Source organism: Pyricularia grisea (assembly GCF_004355905.1).
Source record: "Pyricularia grisea strain NI907 chromosome Unknown Pyricularia_grisea_NI907_Scaffold_4, whole genome shotgun sequence".
NCBI classification, from domain to species: Eukaryota; Fungi; Ascomycota; class Sordariomycetes; order Magnaporthales; family Pyriculariaceae; genus Pyricularia; species Pyricularia grisea.
The window spans coordinates 741,558-756,581 of record NW_022156718.1 but is presented as its reverse complement, the minus strand read 5'-3'; the positions used below and the strand labels follow the sequence as shown (position 1 = coordinate 756,581).

The window sequence follows — 15,024 nt, the reverse complement described above, 5'->3', positions numbered from 1 at the left end:
TTCAAGTGTAGAACCTGACGCGCCTCGTCATAGGTGGGATCCACTACAGCGCCCCGAATTGTGTGGGGAAACACCTACAGATACCTAGCAAACAAGGTATGCAGGTATAGAGTGAGAGGGAGAAGAGGACAGTGCATATTTGGCACTGTAGTCCCGTATCCGTAGGGGCCAGTGGAGGGCAGCAAGGGCAGGTACCCGATTCTTTCGTAACCATGCACGTAAAGATTGAACCCCTGTAAGATCTACCTTATCTACATAGTTCGAGCCTCAAAGAGCCAAGACATCGCTGAAAATAGACAAGATGAGGTCCTGAGTCCAATGGGTTTCCATCAAACGATTCGAGATATTGTACGAGTCGAACTGTTACAGTCGTAGGCTTGTACCTAGATAAAGGAAGCGACACGCCATGGAGAGGGAGAAACCAGAAGTCAGAAAAGAAAAACTCCACTGTAAATCCAATGCAGAAAACACTCTGTAACTAGACTAGGTGCACATCACTTCATGCTCGGCTAGTGGCAGCCGGGCCACATAGAGGGCAATGCAGACCCTCCATTACGGAAGCCACAACATGTCCCGATCAAAAATATGACGGAAATGACATTAGGCGCCAAGTAGTACTGGCACCGAGATCCAGGCTGCAATTCGGAAGACTCCAAGGCATATGGGTTTTGACTACAAGAGCGTAATGCCGAAGCAACAGCACGACAAACTGAACGGAATATCCGAGTTTTGAGTTGAAAAGATTTTGTTCCGAAAGACAGATCCGACAAATCACTCCTGCAAAACACGTTGCGAAATATCGAGCGCTCCAGGGACTTCATTTTCTTCTTCATGACACCACGCAAGGCGATGAACACAATGAAAAAAAGATAGTGGGTTATCAAAAATTGCGCCAGGGTTGGCCCCGAAGGACAAACCAGAACGGTCGACGCCACGGTGTGCAATGCAGGTCTCCCGTTCTCCGGCTCCGTCTTCTTGATCACGGAACTCGGCCAACAAGGTAAGTATGAGGAGAGAAAGAGGGAGAGAAAATCCTAAGAAATTCGGGGGAGCGACGAGGTATAAATAGGTAGAAATTTCACAGTTTTCTGTTATCGATACGAAAAACCAACGCATCGATCAGACTGCGGCACATGCTTTGATTTGGTAAAGCTGGGCGGGGCGATCAAAATTGAATGCTTTTTGGCCTGAGGGTTCGCTTAGGTAATGCGCCCACAATGAAAAGTCCCATAACCAAAATTCATGGTCTTTCAGAAAAACAGTCGACGAAGTTTTCCAGTTTTCCTTATCCATCTCGACGCCAACCGCCCAGCCAGAATCTAACCCCCTCAGCCAAACAGCAACAGCCGTCAAAATGGTCAAGGTTACCAACAAGAGTGTGTTTCGTCCTGTTTTTCGCAGCAACAATTAGTTCTTTGTCAACCGGAGCGTAGCTGACAATTGATTCTTCTGTATCTACAGCCCTCCACTCCTCGAGGCGCAAGTCTCGCAAGGCTCACTTCGGTGCGCCTTCGAGCGTCCGCCGCAACATCATGAGCGCTCCCCTGAGCAAGGAGCTCCGTGAGAAATACAACGTACGTATCAGGCTACCTCTGACCTGCCTCATCTGCCATCAATCACCCCGCTGACCCAACTCCCCTCCGTAAACAGGTCCGCAGCATTCCCATCCGCAAGGACGACGAGGTCCAAATTGTCCGCGGTAGCAACAAGGACAAGGAGGGCAAGGTCACCTCGGTCTACCGTCTCAAGTACGTGATCCACGTCGAGCGTGTCACCCGCGAGAAGACCACTGGCGCCTCGGTCCCCCTTGGCATCCACCCCAGCAACGTCGTCATCACCAAGCTCAAGCTTGACAAGGACCGTGAGGACATCCTGGCCCGCATCAAGGCCGGCCGTGTCACCTCGGGCAAGGCCAAGTCCAGCGAGTAAATCTCTGGTTACTTGAACCAAACCTCGTCATGCGGCAATCAGACATGAAACAAACGAGAGACGACACAAAAAAAATTCAAATTCAAAAACGGCGAAATCGGCTTATTGGCTTCGGAGTTCTTATCACCCTCGATGATACCTGCATCGGCCTTGGCAACCTGACAGCTTCAGGTCCGGGTTCTGGCGTCCTCAGTCTCTGGTTTACGACTCCCAACCGGCGTTGGGGGAGTCGATATTTGGTTTCTTTTATTTTTCGGTTTCGGCAATCAGGCATGGGAAAAATCGCACAACAGGGAAGTGCGGGTATCGACGTTTTTCTAGAACAGGACATCAACAAGAATCGAGTCAACATTTGTTGCTCAATGGCCATTTCACATCAAAAAGCTGCTCGTCATGCTTGTGAATTGTTCCATGGGAGGTGCTCCCGAAGTCTCCTTATGGGTCTTGCCTTCGGGCTACCCGCTTGTCCTAGCTGGGCTATCGGTCCTTGCTCACATCTCATGCTTACCTTGACTAACATACAGCACTGCCACATGCCATTATGATGAAATGAGCTAAGTAGCGGGAGCTTAAGAGGCAACACAGTTCTTCGTTCGCTCCATGACAAGCTTGTTGGGCCTACCTGGCACAGTTTATCAATCTGTCCGGCTTAAGTATCGGCTCTGACTTTGATTGATCTTGACATTCCCTTCGATATCGTGACCGCTAGGATATCTCCGCGTTAATCACTTAGATCCATGGTTTTCGAGGTATACGACTAGCGAATAGTGAAACGGTGCAGTTCAAATTAGTTATCAGTTCTGCGCTCTCGCCTGCAGACTTCCGCTTGAGACTGTTCTATGAAAGCGGAGGTTTGATGGTGAGGAACAAACATTTTGGCAAAACTATTAATAGGAAAAAAAAAAAAAAAACATCTGTCTCATCCGTCTTGCCCGTGCTTTTATCAAGTGAGTGATGGCTGTCTGTTTGCAGGTTTGCAAAGAGCTTTGGAGTTTATTTTCTGGTTCTCCACAGCCATCCATGTTCACCGTGGTTTCCTATCAGCAGTACACTTGCTTTGCGGCCAGTGGCCGGTTACAACAGTCAGTTGCGGCAATGTTTTCATCCCAAGAGTATGTCCTGTGCGGAATATTAACACGACAAATTTATTCATTGCTAGCTCCAGAAGTGATGTTGGTTCTGTGGCTCGAAGGCAGCGAAGCTGAGATAATGCTTCAACCACCTTGCACTGATGATACGTCCGTTGTTGCCGTCTAATAGATTCTCTGTCTTGGACCAGAAACAAGAAAAAAAGAGAAAAGAAAAGAACGAAATGTTAGCCCATCACAGGTTACATCCGCAAACATAAAACATAGTCACACGAGTAGCGAGATACATGTAATAGATGGGCTCTGTGGGGTAATTGTGGTAAATAAATGCAGCAGTGCTAGAAAAGTCGATGCTTTGTTTATCTCATACCATGCCACCCTGCCCCAGAGTGAGCATTATTAGCGCAAGGTAAAAGAAAAGGGTTTGATCGCAAAAGGACCTGGCCATGGAGCATAAAGTCATGATGGTGAAATTGGTCGTAACTCTTGTTGGTATACACATGTCGAGACCAGTTCGTTCTGTCTTGGGACATGGCGTTGGTATTGATATATCATGAGGCTACCAATCCTCCGGCATCCTACCATTTATAGGAAGAGGTCCCGCTGCGCGCTGCCTGTTCTCGGCAGAAACAATCCTACGGAACTGTTCTTCGAGTGACGCATGGCCCACTGGGGGATGATTTTCGCCCACGTGTCTCTCGATAGCAGCATTGATTAGGCTCTCGTTCTTGTTCAAATCATTGGGCGGCGTTGAAGACGGAGGCGAGCCGTTGTGCTGCTGAACAACCTGTCCCATGTTTGGCGGAGCCATAGAGAATGTCGAATAGCTGTAAGGCGGCACATAGCCTTGGGCGTGAGTGGATGTGACCGCTCCTGGGAGCGCCTCATTGCTTTGATTGCCTCCACGCTTTAGCATAGATTGAAGAAGACGGACACTAAAAAAAAATGTAAAAAGTTAGCACGGCACATAAAGCGTTTGAAACGATTTAAATATCTATAGAAAGGCGCACCCAGACCTGTCCAATGAACGCTTTTCAGGCGCCTCGTTTGACTTGTCATTTGACGACGAGCTCTGCACAGCCCGAGAATCAGCCTCAGTCATATCTGAGGGCATGTTCATAAAAGGCTTTGATAGACTCGCAATCCTTGCCGTGATTGGACTATCTTGCAACTGCGCCTGGTGCGCCTTTTTGTCGGGGGTCGACGGCTGAAACGGATCGCGGGAGGGGTTTGGCTTGTTATATGATCTGGCTGAGTCGGTCGAAACCGAGGCACCACGGCGGTCTGCACCCGAGGGAGCTGCCACAGGAGTTGTCTCCTGCGATCCTTCGACAATATATGGCTTGTAGAAGTTGCGTCCATCGTATTTGGGGAGCCCTCGGCGTACCTCCTCAGGGGCTTTGCCAAGGTACAGGTAGCGAGCCCGAAGCTCATCGTTAGTGAGCTCCCGCGGGTATCGGTAGTCTGTGGCGTTGGCTGTTCGAGCGTCAACCCCAGGAGGCAGTGTTCCGATGAGATATGGAAGCTCGTAGCGAGTCTTTTCTTGCGTAGACGATCCCGATGCTTCAGCACCAAGTCTCTGTGTGGGTGTTTTGCCCCTTGAGAATTTTCCCTTGGAGTCAACAGGTGTGCTGCTTGATGCCTCAAAGTTATCCCAGGCCTTCGATCCAGCAAGCAACAGGCGTTGCCGGGCCTCTTCGGTGAGACCGTTGGGTGGCAGAGGCTCGGCTGAATTCGGACGGGGTTGTTCTGAGCAAGAACTAGAGCGAGGTTCGAACGGAGGTGCTAGAGCAGCACCACTGGGCAAGCAGGCGCGCATGTGCATTTCATTCGGTCTGAGGTGTTCCTTTTCGTCATCAAAATCAAACAAGGATGATGCCTTGTTGCTGCTGCTACCGTTCAGTGCTGATCTGGCTCGGCCTGAATCTTTCTTGCGTAACGCGCCAGTGCGTCTTGCATTCTCCAGTGCTGCGGTGACTCTCTGCTGGTCAGGAAGGCATGTGGTCACCGAAGAAGGATGCTCGGTCAGAGATCCAAAGTCGGCAGGGGCTGTTGTGTCAGTACTGTCGGCGCTCTGCTCACGACTTGGATAGTGTTCGGCCTCGAAAACAAGTTGCTTCTGGCAGAGATCGTCAAAGCGCTTGATCTCAGCCCTGAGCATCTTGATTGTCTTGTCCATCTCCTTCTCATCGACCTGATGCTTGTTAAAATGGAGTTGATCCTCATGGTATTTGAGGGTCCCGCGAAGCGTCTCGATTTGTTTCTTGCTGATATCACTTGGTCGAATAGATGAGATGGGCGGTGCAGCTGGGGGCTGGAAACTGACAGGGACGGCAGCATGCGGTTGCTGCTGCAACTGCTGGTGCTGCTGGTGGGCCGGAGCAGCCGTTCCAGGCGTCATTCCGTGCACCATACCAGGTGCTCCTGTAAAGCTCATGCCTTGGAAGACAGGACTCACAGGGATTCCAGAGGGTACCATTCCCGGAGTGATGGAACCAAATCCTGGAGTCATCATACCTCCCGGCATGAAGGGCATTGCAATAGGTTGCGTCAAAGCACCCCCAGGCACTGGGAAGAACATCTGGCCATTGAACACATATGGCTTGGTGAGATCAAGCTGATCAATCGGGGAGATCTTCGGATCTTTGGCGTCCGTTTGTCGGCCGCTGACTTTACTGTTGGGATCCTTGTCCTTGGGTCCATCCGTTGCTGCTGCGACTGGAAGTTGGACACCCGGCTGATACGGGCCACCTTTGACAGGAGGTACATGTGGCATCTGGAAGGAACCGATCGGAAAGTTGATCCCCATCATTGGCATGGGCATGGACACGAATTGCACTGGCCCTGGGGTCGAAGAAGCAAAGGAGCCAGGATGCAAGTTGGCCAGCATGGGCGGGAACGTGGGGACTTGAGCCTGATTGGGTGGTTTGGGACCTGGGGGCGCATCTGCCTCGCCCAACGCTGATTTCAAGTGCGACTGAGCTGGGCTGCCGTCAATGACCGATGGCTCCTGCGTAGATTTGGCCTTGGGTCTTTTGATTGTTGGCGAAGGAGGGCCTCTTGTGTTGGGGACGATACGGCCACCGGCCGTGACTCGCACATGGGTGGGAGACGCAACAGACCTGTAGAAGCGTCTGAATCCCTCGCTGTGCTGAGTGGACGGTCCGACAGGCACGCCAGCAGGCTGAGCCTGGACTGGCTCTGAAGTTGCAGCAGACTCAGGTTCATCCCGCTCACGCAGCTTCCAAGAGCCATCAGCTTGGGGAAATTGGCGGTCGCGCTGGCCCTTGTATAGGAGCTCATCAGACTCTGTGGACGAGTCATCTTTGTTGGTACGACGAAGAGTATTCGTTGCAGGCACACTGGCCGTGTTGACTGATCGCTCTTTGGGCATGGTAATGATTTGCGCTGGAATTTTACAGGTCAGCATTTTGATATCCAGCAAATGGCTTGTCTTATGTGTTTCAAAAAAGAGCTTACACAGATCAGACTGAGCCCTTGCTATGGCCTGGATCTTGCTGCTGACCCTGCTTCCTCGAAGAGCAAGAAGCTGCTCGGTAGTGTAGCACCGAGACGGCATGCTGAAGTCAATGTAGGCAAAGAGAACGCGTGTGCGGTGATTGCGACCGCAGTGCCAACGAAAGACAGTCGGGTATGAAGATCCCTGGGATAGTTGTGCGGGAAGTGAGAGAAGTATGAACGAGAGGACTGGGTGGAGCTGTATGAATTCGTCTTTTTCGTTAGCAATTCCCTGCACTTCAAGCTGAGAGAGAAGAAACCTTGGGATTCCTGTGCGTCTTATAGCACCAAGGTAAAGGTCTTGGCCACTGGGCTTGACATCAACCCTCACGCATCGTTTTCCGAAATGAGCGTCACAAAAATAGAACTTGAACGCAACATGTATGGGGGCCGTGATGTCGACGTCATCTCTCTGCATCTCCAACAGCTGTGGAAGAAGCCTTCTGCCTTTCCTCTTGCAAAGAAGCGACATGGCGACTCCCAAGTAAATGTTTCTCTGATGAGTAGTGAAGCTGTTCGGCGAAGATTTACAATCAAAGACGTTTCGAACGTGAAAATAGGTGTCAGGGGAGTTGGAGTGCTTGCAGATTAATCTGAGAGCGAAGTGAGACGTGTCAAGCGTGATGGGAAGCCAAAAAGATAAAACGGAATGTTGCAAATTCAAATTCTAGGAGAGTCGTGTGGAATATGCTGGGAACCAGATCAAAAACACTTACCACCAAAACTGAACCAAAATCTTTCACCGAACTGGCAGACAGCCGTAGCCGAGAGCCAAACAATCAGTGTACAGAGTATTATGGGCGAGATGCCTTTCCAAAGACCAAGAGAGGAAGAGAGAAAAAAAAAGAAGAAGAAGAAGAAGAAGAGAGATGAACCGGAATGCGAAAGCAACCAGCGAAGAATATAAGCACAAGTTGCTAACCAGCCCTTGGAGAAGATGGAAAAGCAGCTGTCGACAATGCTGTTGTCTTTGGAGATGAAGAGATGGCAGTGTCCATAAGAGAAGACCAAGTGGTTCTAGCAGCATTTACTGACTGGAACAGATGGCCATAAAGGCAGGAGCATGTCACAGCTTTCCCTGACACTTTGTTCCAGTGTACCCACCTCGAAGCCGATGGTCTACTTTACCTGCTTCAGGTACCTTGGGAGATAGTGAGCTTTGACTGTTGAAATTATTCGTAGCTAAAGTCAGGGTGCTTTCAGGGTGTCTTACGAGGCACCTAGGCAAGGTAAGTGCTAATATTGACTAGGTGCGTTGGAAGTGACATGCGAGAAGAGAAAACAAGCCAGAGTCCCAAGCTGGAGGAAGGTGGGGACAGGGTTTGGTAATAAGCCTAGAGGTAGTAGGGATCGATTTCAAGGAATCTCAGCCATTGTAGGTACTCCATGGAGGTCGACAAGGCGTTTGTCAGGATGCAACAGCCAACAGTGATTGCTTGTGAGGTTGTTTGAGGCAGGTACTATCCAGTCACAAGTACCTTTCCTTACTAAACAGCTTCCCAACATCTCACAACAAACCTTGAAGTACTGTATCAACCGAGTCCAACAATTAGACTTGGTGGTCTGAGATCTTGAACTTATGACTACATGATTATAAGGTAACATGATGGCAGGTCGCGGGGAGATACGTATCTTCCGCTACAGCATCATAAAATGGTAGCTGTCTTTGTACCTTATGAATGCGATATCAAACTTGCAAAGACAAATATATTGTGCTAGTGGCGTCGTCCTTGGTTGAAAATGGCGATTGTTGTAGGTACCTTAGGTTGTGATGGGCAGTTGCTGGCAGTGGAGTCAAAGAACAATTGACAGTGGGTGATACAATAAATACAGTGGCATTTCACCACCTACGTACCTACCTTACCTACCGCATGTCACGTGGTGCTTCTACGAAGAGATGCATCATTTAATTTAGGCTGCATTGGTACCGACCACATCAGCCATTGCCTCAATGTACTACTATACACTATGCGGTGCCAAAAAAGTCCACTTCGAGGTTCGAGTTGAGATTTATAAACCGACGGGATGTTTGAGAAGCAACAGGTCTCTGATATGACCAATTTTTTTTTAAACCCAAATCGAAACCGAAAGGATTTAACCGTACCTGGTAGGCACCTATGGTGCCTCTCGGAGGATTATAGCCTGCCCAGTCTATTTGCGGGTAACTAACTGCCAATAATTCCAGTAAGCCAACCCCCGCAGATTGCTTCATCTACAAAATGACATTTGAGGGGAAATCTATCAAATAATGAAACCAATAGAAAACCATCTTCTCTTCCCATCATCCGTTCATCACCGTTTGGTTTTATTCTAGTCTCAGTGCATATCCCCACTACGACTCAAAGAACAACCCCTAGACATGTTTAAACTGTTGGACCTCCCTCCGGAACTTGTCCACGAGATTTTGGTCGCCGTGGCTAGGTCTCGCAGTATCTCCCGTACACTGCACGTTAGGCTCGTCTCGCGTTTCTTCGCATCGGCCATAACCGATGCTTTGTTTGCTTCTGGGCGGCTGGGCCTTGACGAATCCGATTCCTGTCTTTTCGGCACTCATATCGACGAGGCTCCGAGATTAGAGTTGTGGTCTCGCTACATGATTTACCTCGGTCTCTCGCGCAATAGGTCAGGCCTATGGAAGCTGCAAACCCTCCATCGGGTCGCCGAGGCCATCGCGTACCATCCTCAATCGCAGTTCGCGCAGGCTCGGCAAGGGAAAGAAATGGTGGAACCCGAGAGCCAAGTTAGAGATTGCTTCACCCAGCTCTGCTGCCTGCCGACCACCATCCGTCAGCGCGGGCTCCTCAGCAACTATCAAAACGCAAATGACTGGAACCGGGCGCGTGACTTGGCGAGCCCTAGGCCCGATTTTCACTCTAGCCTGATCGCCGGCGCGGCCCATCTTGACGAACTGGACGTTGTGCGAGATCTGGTAGGAAGCCTAGACTGTGACTGTGACTTGGACGATGCCACTGCCACTGCCATATCCAACGCTGCCTCCGCAGGCAACCTGCGTATAGTTTTGTTTCTCCTATCGGGCAAAGATGGCCCTGAAAAACATGCCAGGGACATAGAGCTGGTAATTCTGGGAGCTGCCTGGGGTAACCAGCCCGAGATCATCGAGTGGGCTCTGTCTCAGCTACCGCGGCCGGCCTCGCCGCTAGAAGAAAGGGATCACTTCAACCGGATGCATCGTATCCTTCTCGACGCAATGAGCCTAACTACGTGTCTCGAGTGCTTCCGACGCTGTTATGAATACCAGCCAATCGTGCACGGTAGCGTCGGATGTTGCCACCCACTTTCGAGAGGTAACAACATCATGGCCAAGGCAGCGGGACGTGGCGATCTCGACATGTGTGTCTACATGATGGCCTCATGTCGTCGCAGTCCCAATGGTCTGATCAAAGGCGAAAAGGACGCCCAAGTATTCCAAAAGTATTTCCGATCACCTTTGCGGCATGCTGCCCGCGCTGGGAGGAGCGATGTTGTAGAATTTCTCCTCTACTCTGGTGCCGATCCTGTGCAGCCAAGCAGGTTCTTCATCTCCGGAGCTTTGATCTCCTCGGAAGAACCACAGTCTGTCTTCAACGCTGCTGTCCAGGGCGGCTCTGTGCGCTGCCTTGAGTTGATCGTGGAAGCATACGATAAAAAGACGTGCCAGCTCAAACCAGACCTGCTTGCTCAATTCTGGATCTGGGAGCTCAGCGAAGCTTTCATGCTTTCTGTAATCAGGGAGAACGAAGACATGATTCTGTTCCTGCTACAAATGTGCCACGACCTTGACTTGAAATCTTGGGAAGTTGCCGAAAGCGCACTCAGGGAGGCACACAACTCGGGGCTGGAGTCTATGATTGAGCTTCTGCAGAGCCCTCTGCTTTAAGACTCGGAGCTGGACATTCATTATTACTCGGGTATACTTCGTTCTTGGAACATGCCGATTTCCTTGGCAGGACCAATCGGATCGTATGGTGCCAAGAACATCAAGCATAGGTACTCACAAGATTGCAGACAAGCGTTACTCAATCCGCTCTTCCACAAGAGCGTACCTGGCGGCTACAGGATGAGCAAAGTTACTCGACCAGTCATTCATGCATGTTTTGACTTGATTCGGATTTTGTGTCTTCATATATTACATAGAAGGAGGCTTCATACTTTGGTTAAGGGCGAATCTCATGCCCGAAAAGACGGGCTACCTTGATACCAATACTTTTTGTCTTCTGCCAGATAATCATCATGTGTACTTGATCTAGGAAAACATCGACAAAAAACAACAAAGGGGGGTAGGGACCAAGCACCGGGCTCATCATGTCACCCGTAGCAAACCCCACACTCACATGTAACTGGGCGATCTTATTGCCATTCTTTGACTTCCCCCGCATTCTGTCAACCCCAGATTCGAATCTTGCCGGCTCCAATACTCCGGAAAACCGCCGAAAACGCTGGTCCTTTGCCAAGCAATGACCATGACGCTATCAAATTCCGCTCTCCTTCCCCTTTTGAGTCGAAAACGGCTGTAACTGCGCGGGGAAAAGGTGACTATCCATCATCTGCTCCTGGATGAATCAGTTCGAGACTCCACCAAACGCCTTGCTGGCATCGAATTTTTACGCCAAGGATGTTACCCTCAGTTAACCCGGCTCCGAGCTGTTCGGCAGTTACACGAGGAGCTGGTGGCTGGCATGATACAATGTTATTGTCGCTGTCACTTACATCACTCCGCATGTTCATAGACATGCGGACCTTGGCTAGGGAGATATAAAAGGATCTCTCGCAGGTCGTCAAAGGCGAGGAAGATTGACTGTGGTCCAGCCAGGACTGCGCTCCCAGCTTCAGATCCTTCCTTCTAGCCTCCTTCGTCCTCGCAGTGCAATGCCTTTTATTTCTTTCCTGGCGTTGGCCCTGGGCCTTTTTGCTCAAAAGACTTTAGGTGGCGTGGCGGTCCGCAAGACAGGCACTGCACCTACCGGCTACGAAGTTGATTTCACCTTGGTCAACGAGACGGCGTCGCGTGTCATCGTCGCCGGCGGCATCTTCCCCTTCACAGACCAATGGCATACTGGCTGGCAGTATTCCGGCGGGTGGAGCCCTAGAGAATACCAGCGTGGCGACTTTATCCTACCGCAAACCGCTGGTGGTCTTGGGGATGCTGACTGGCCATATGTCATGGAGAGTGATGGCCAGGGCAGCTGGCGTCTGACGGTCCCGATGCCGTCTGGTACGTACAACTACGCGTTCTTGGTTGACTGCGAAGTACCGACGAACTGCTCTTTCGCAAGCGGAAAGTGGGTGATCGACCCTGAGAACCCGCCTTTTGTAAACGTCCCAGGCGATCAGACCGCCTCATCCTTCCAGGTCCCCTTTGACGCCGAGTTCCAGGGCACCCCGGCCGGTGGATCGGATCTGGACTTTGACTACGCCCTCCCGCGGGCGGATTCCAGTGAGCGCGGGACCGTGGCGACGGTCAACTACACGTCCCCGGGCTCCGTCTGGCCCGCGCCCGGCGTGCACGATTGTGCAGTCTACACACCACCGGGATACGATGCCAAGTCTGACCGAGAGTACCCCATCATGTACCTCTCGCACGGCGCCGGCGGCAACGGCGATGACTGGCAGAACCTGGCGCGTATGGGGAACATCATGGATAACCTGATCGCGGGCGGCTTCATCGAGCCCACCGTGGTAGTCACACCAAGTTTCTACAACATAGCGCCCGAGTACAACTTCACGTACGGCCTGTCCGCGCGGGCCCCCGAGGCCCCCGTTGTGCGCGAGAACTACCTTGCCCATCTCTTCCCCTTCATTGAGGCCAGCTACCGCGTCTCAAAGTCCCCCTCACGGCGTGCCTTTGCGGGCCTCAGCCTCGGCGGCCGCCTCACGTACGAGATGTACATCAACGCCACCGACTACTTTGACTACTTTGGCATCTTCTCAGGTGCGCAGGGCATGGTGGACGCGTCGCACCTGGCTCCCCGCGCGACAGAGTTTAGGCGCAAGGGAGTCTTCAACTCGTACGGCCTCTACGACTTCACCTTTGACATGGACCGGTCCATTGAGGTCGCCATGAACGCGAACGGGATTCGCTACGTCAGTCGCATCCAGCCCTGGGGTGGCCACTACTGGCCGACCTGGATGGACTCCCTGTATCACTTTGGGCGCCGGGCGCTCTGGAAGCCGCTGCCTTTTGATGCACGCACTGGGAGGAGCGTGAAGGATTAGGCTGTCCGAAATGGGTCAAAGATTGGTAGTATTGCCTGACTGAAGATGGTGTGAAGTCTTGGGGAGGGAGGGGAACAAAAGGGGATAGAGTGGTGTTGCATGTAATCAAGGTAGGACTCGTCTAGGCTAGCCGCTTTTGTCACTTGAATCTAGGCCAATGGGGTACCAACAATATATGAATATATGAATATATATCACGAGTGTTTGCCGTATTCCAATCCTACTCACGTCATGCTCGGCCCAGTTCAGAGCCCTCCAATTGATTGAACGATACAGTTCCAAGTGCATGATATTCTGTTTGAGCTTTTGCTCTTGTCTTTTTTATTTTATTTTTTCCTTCCTGAAATATGCAACTGAGTGTGTAAGCCAATAATTTGAGTATTAAATTGTTCTGGCGGAGACAGTCACAGTATGCCACCTAATAGTGCAAACGTACCATGAGTTACCAATTCATCGACCTTAGATGAAGGACTATAGTCAGCTCAAGCCACATAGATACTGCTAAAAGTCACACTACAAAACTTGTATGCAGATACTCAACGAGCACCGCAAAAGCAGATCAAGAGGAAGCCTGCGCTGTACTCGCCGGTGCCGTCGCTACCGACGTCGTAGTCGACGCCTTCAAGTTTTCCCTCGCCCCGGGCGCGAAACCTTCCATGATGTCCATCAACTCGTCAAACACCCTCACTCCCGCGGCGCGGCCCTCGTCGCTCCGGGCAAACGCACTCTCGTCGGCGAGCTCGCACGAGTCCATGTACTTGCCGTGGGTCTCGCGCCCGGCGGACGCCGCAGCCATCAGCGTCCTGGCGCCGACCTCGGTCTTGCGGCCCAGGATCATCAGACCGAGGCGGAGCAGGGCGCTGAGCGGGAAGGGGCAGTGGCGGAACAGCTCGGACTGGCACAGGCCCGGGTTCAACGAATTGACGATGACGGGGCTGTCCGGACCCAGCCTGGCGGCCAGCTCCCTGGCGACCAGCACGTCGAGCAGCTTGGTCACGTTGTAGCGGTCCTCGTTCATGTCTGTGGCGCTCTTGAAGGCGTCAAAGATGGGACCCTGGCGCTTCCTCTCGGCGAAGCTGGCAAAGACGTGCGCGTCCGACGCCACCACCGCAATCGTCGGCGCGACGTTGTGCTGGGCGACGGTCCGCCTCATGATCGGGAGGCACAGGACGGCCATGAGAAAGGTGCCGATGACGTTGATGGCGATGCTGCTCTCCCAGCCACCTTCGCACTCGACAAAGGCGCCGATGGCGACGCCGGCGTTGAGGACCAGCGAGTCGAGCCTAGGCAGCTCGCGCTCGACGCGGGCGCAAAAGTCGCGCACGCTCGACCCGCTCGACATGTCGACCTGCCACACCTCGACGGCCAGGCGCACGCCCGCCGCGCTGGGTGGCCGGCTGCTGCGCGTCGACACCTCAATGTCGGCTCGTGCCACCTCGCCCTTGGCAGTGTCTCGGCACGCCAGGATCACCTTGGCCGCGCCCAGCCGGGCAAAGTACCGTGCCGCCTCCCGGCCCAGCCCGCTGTTGCCGCCCGTCACGATGACGGTCTTGCCGGTGAAGTCAGACTTGGGCTCCGGCAGCGTTTTGAGCTGGGTCCGGATGAACTTGGTCACAAAACTGGGGCCGCTGGAGAGATGCTGCCCTTGTCAATAAAAGAAAAAGAGAGGAAAAAAAAAAAACGTGTTCGTCCAAAATAAAGAAAGAAAGAAAAGGAACGCGCTATGAATCAGATGTTTGTTCAGACGCAAACTCACGTTGACAAGTAGTTAGCGTCGGTAAACCATGAGAAAGCGTGTCTCTTTTGGGACGCCGCCGGGGAAGACGAAGCTTGTTGATTGGACGTCATAATGGCGGCGGGTTTTTATCGTCCTTCCTTGGGATTAAGAAATAAGGAGAAAAAAAGAAAGAAAAAAAGGAACAAACAAGGTAAATATGAAATGGCAAACCAGCGCCCAGGTGGAGAATTGAGTAGTTACGATGGAAAATCCAGCAACAATTGATGTAATTAATGATGATCGTTTAACACAAGACCAGTCTGTTCCGACTGTTTCTTCTTTGATGTGAAACTGTACTTGTGCAGGGGCACATGCTTGTCCCCACATCATGAATTGGGGTCCACTTGCTCAAGTGCCGAAATCGAACAAGACTTCATTACCTACCTTAGGTATCTATGTAAGTAAGTACCTAGATACCTAGGCAAATGCAATTCAAACCTTCCCATATCTGGGAATCAAGACCATAGTTGCTTTGATTTGCAACGAGTAAAATTTCTC

General features: G+C 51.7%; 5 protein-coding genes across 5 annotated transcripts; 3 read left to right on the top strand and 2 right to left on the bottom strand.

Annotated features, from left to right (window-relative positions):
* Positions 1-1,193: 1,193 nt before the first annotated feature.
* PgNI_06963 (uncharacterized protein) lies at positions 1,194-2,850 on the top strand. The gene is made up of 3 exons (XM_031126981.1): positions 1,194-1,376; positions 1,462-1,574; positions 1,651-2,850. Exons 1-3 carry the CDS (start codon positions 1,355-1,357, stop codon positions 1,927-1,929), a joined length of 414 nt encoding a protein of 137 aa, XP_030981560.1. The 5' UTR covers positions 1,194-1,354; the 3' UTR covers positions 1,930-2,850.
* A 521-nt stretch (positions 2,851-3,371) lies between these two features.
* PgNI_06962 (uncharacterized protein) lies at positions 3,372-7,008 on the bottom strand (the record flags this gene model as incomplete). Its single annotated transcript, XM_031126980.1, has 3 exons — positions 3,372-3,952; positions 4,034-6,425; positions 6,498-7,008. 3 exons carry the CDS (start codon positions 7,006-7,008, stop codon positions 3,577-3,579), a joined length of 3,279 nt encoding a protein of 1,092 aa, XP_030981559.1. The 3' UTR covers positions 3,372-3,576.
* Positions 7,009-8,895: 1,887 nt separating this feature from the next.
* On the top strand, positions 8,896-10,413 carry PgNI_06961 (uncharacterized protein; the record flags this gene model as incomplete). Its single annotated transcript, XM_031126979.1, has 1 exon — positions 8,896-10,413. The coding sequence occupies one exon, from the start codon at positions 8,896-8,898 to the stop codon at positions 10,411-10,413; it is 1,518 nt and encodes a 505-aa protein (XP_030981562.1).
* Positions 10,414-11,402: 989 nt separating this feature from the next.
* PgNI_06960 (uncharacterized protein) lies at positions 11,403-12,749 on the top strand (the record flags this gene model as incomplete). Its single annotated transcript, XM_031126978.1, has 1 exon — positions 11,403-12,749. One exon carries the CDS (start codon positions 11,403-11,405, stop codon positions 12,747-12,749), a length of 1,347 nt encoding a protein of 448 aa, XP_030981561.1.
* Positions 12,750-12,908: 159 nt separating this feature from the next.
* PgNI_06959 (uncharacterized protein) lies at positions 12,909-14,739 on the bottom strand. The gene is made up of 2 exons (XM_031126977.1): positions 14,506-14,739; positions 12,909-14,377 (listed from the first exon to the last, which is right to left on the bottom strand). The coding sequence occupies exons 1-2, from the start codon at positions 14,595-14,597 to the stop codon at positions 13,309-13,311; spliced, it is 1,161 nt and encodes a 386-aa protein (XP_030981024.1). The 5' UTR covers positions 14,598-14,739; the 3' UTR covers positions 12,909-13,308.
* Positions 14,740-15,024: the final 285 nt, after the last annotated feature.

Excerpts from the sequence above, each read along its gene's own strand:
- PgNI_06963 (XM_031126981.1), top strand. The coding sequence starts at position 1,355 with ATGGTCAAGGTTACCAACAAGA. Across the intron at positions 1,377-1,461 it reads GGTCAAGGTTACCAACAAGA|CCCTCCACTCCTCGAGGCGC; the intron begins GTGTGTTTCGTC and ends CTGTATCTACAG. Across the intron at positions 1,575-1,650 it reads AGCTCCGTGAGAAATACAAC|GTCCGCAGCATTCCCATCCG; the intron begins GTACGTATCAGG and ends CTCCGTAAACAG.
- PgNI_06959 (XM_031126977.1), bottom strand. The coding sequence starts at position 14,597 with ATGACGTCCAATCAACAAGCTTCGTCTTCCCCGGCGGCGTCCCAAAAG. Across the intron at positions 14,378-14,505 it reads GACGCTAACTACTTGTCAAC|CGGCCCCAGTTTTGTGACCA; the intron begins GTGAGTTTGCGT and ends GCATCTCTCCAG.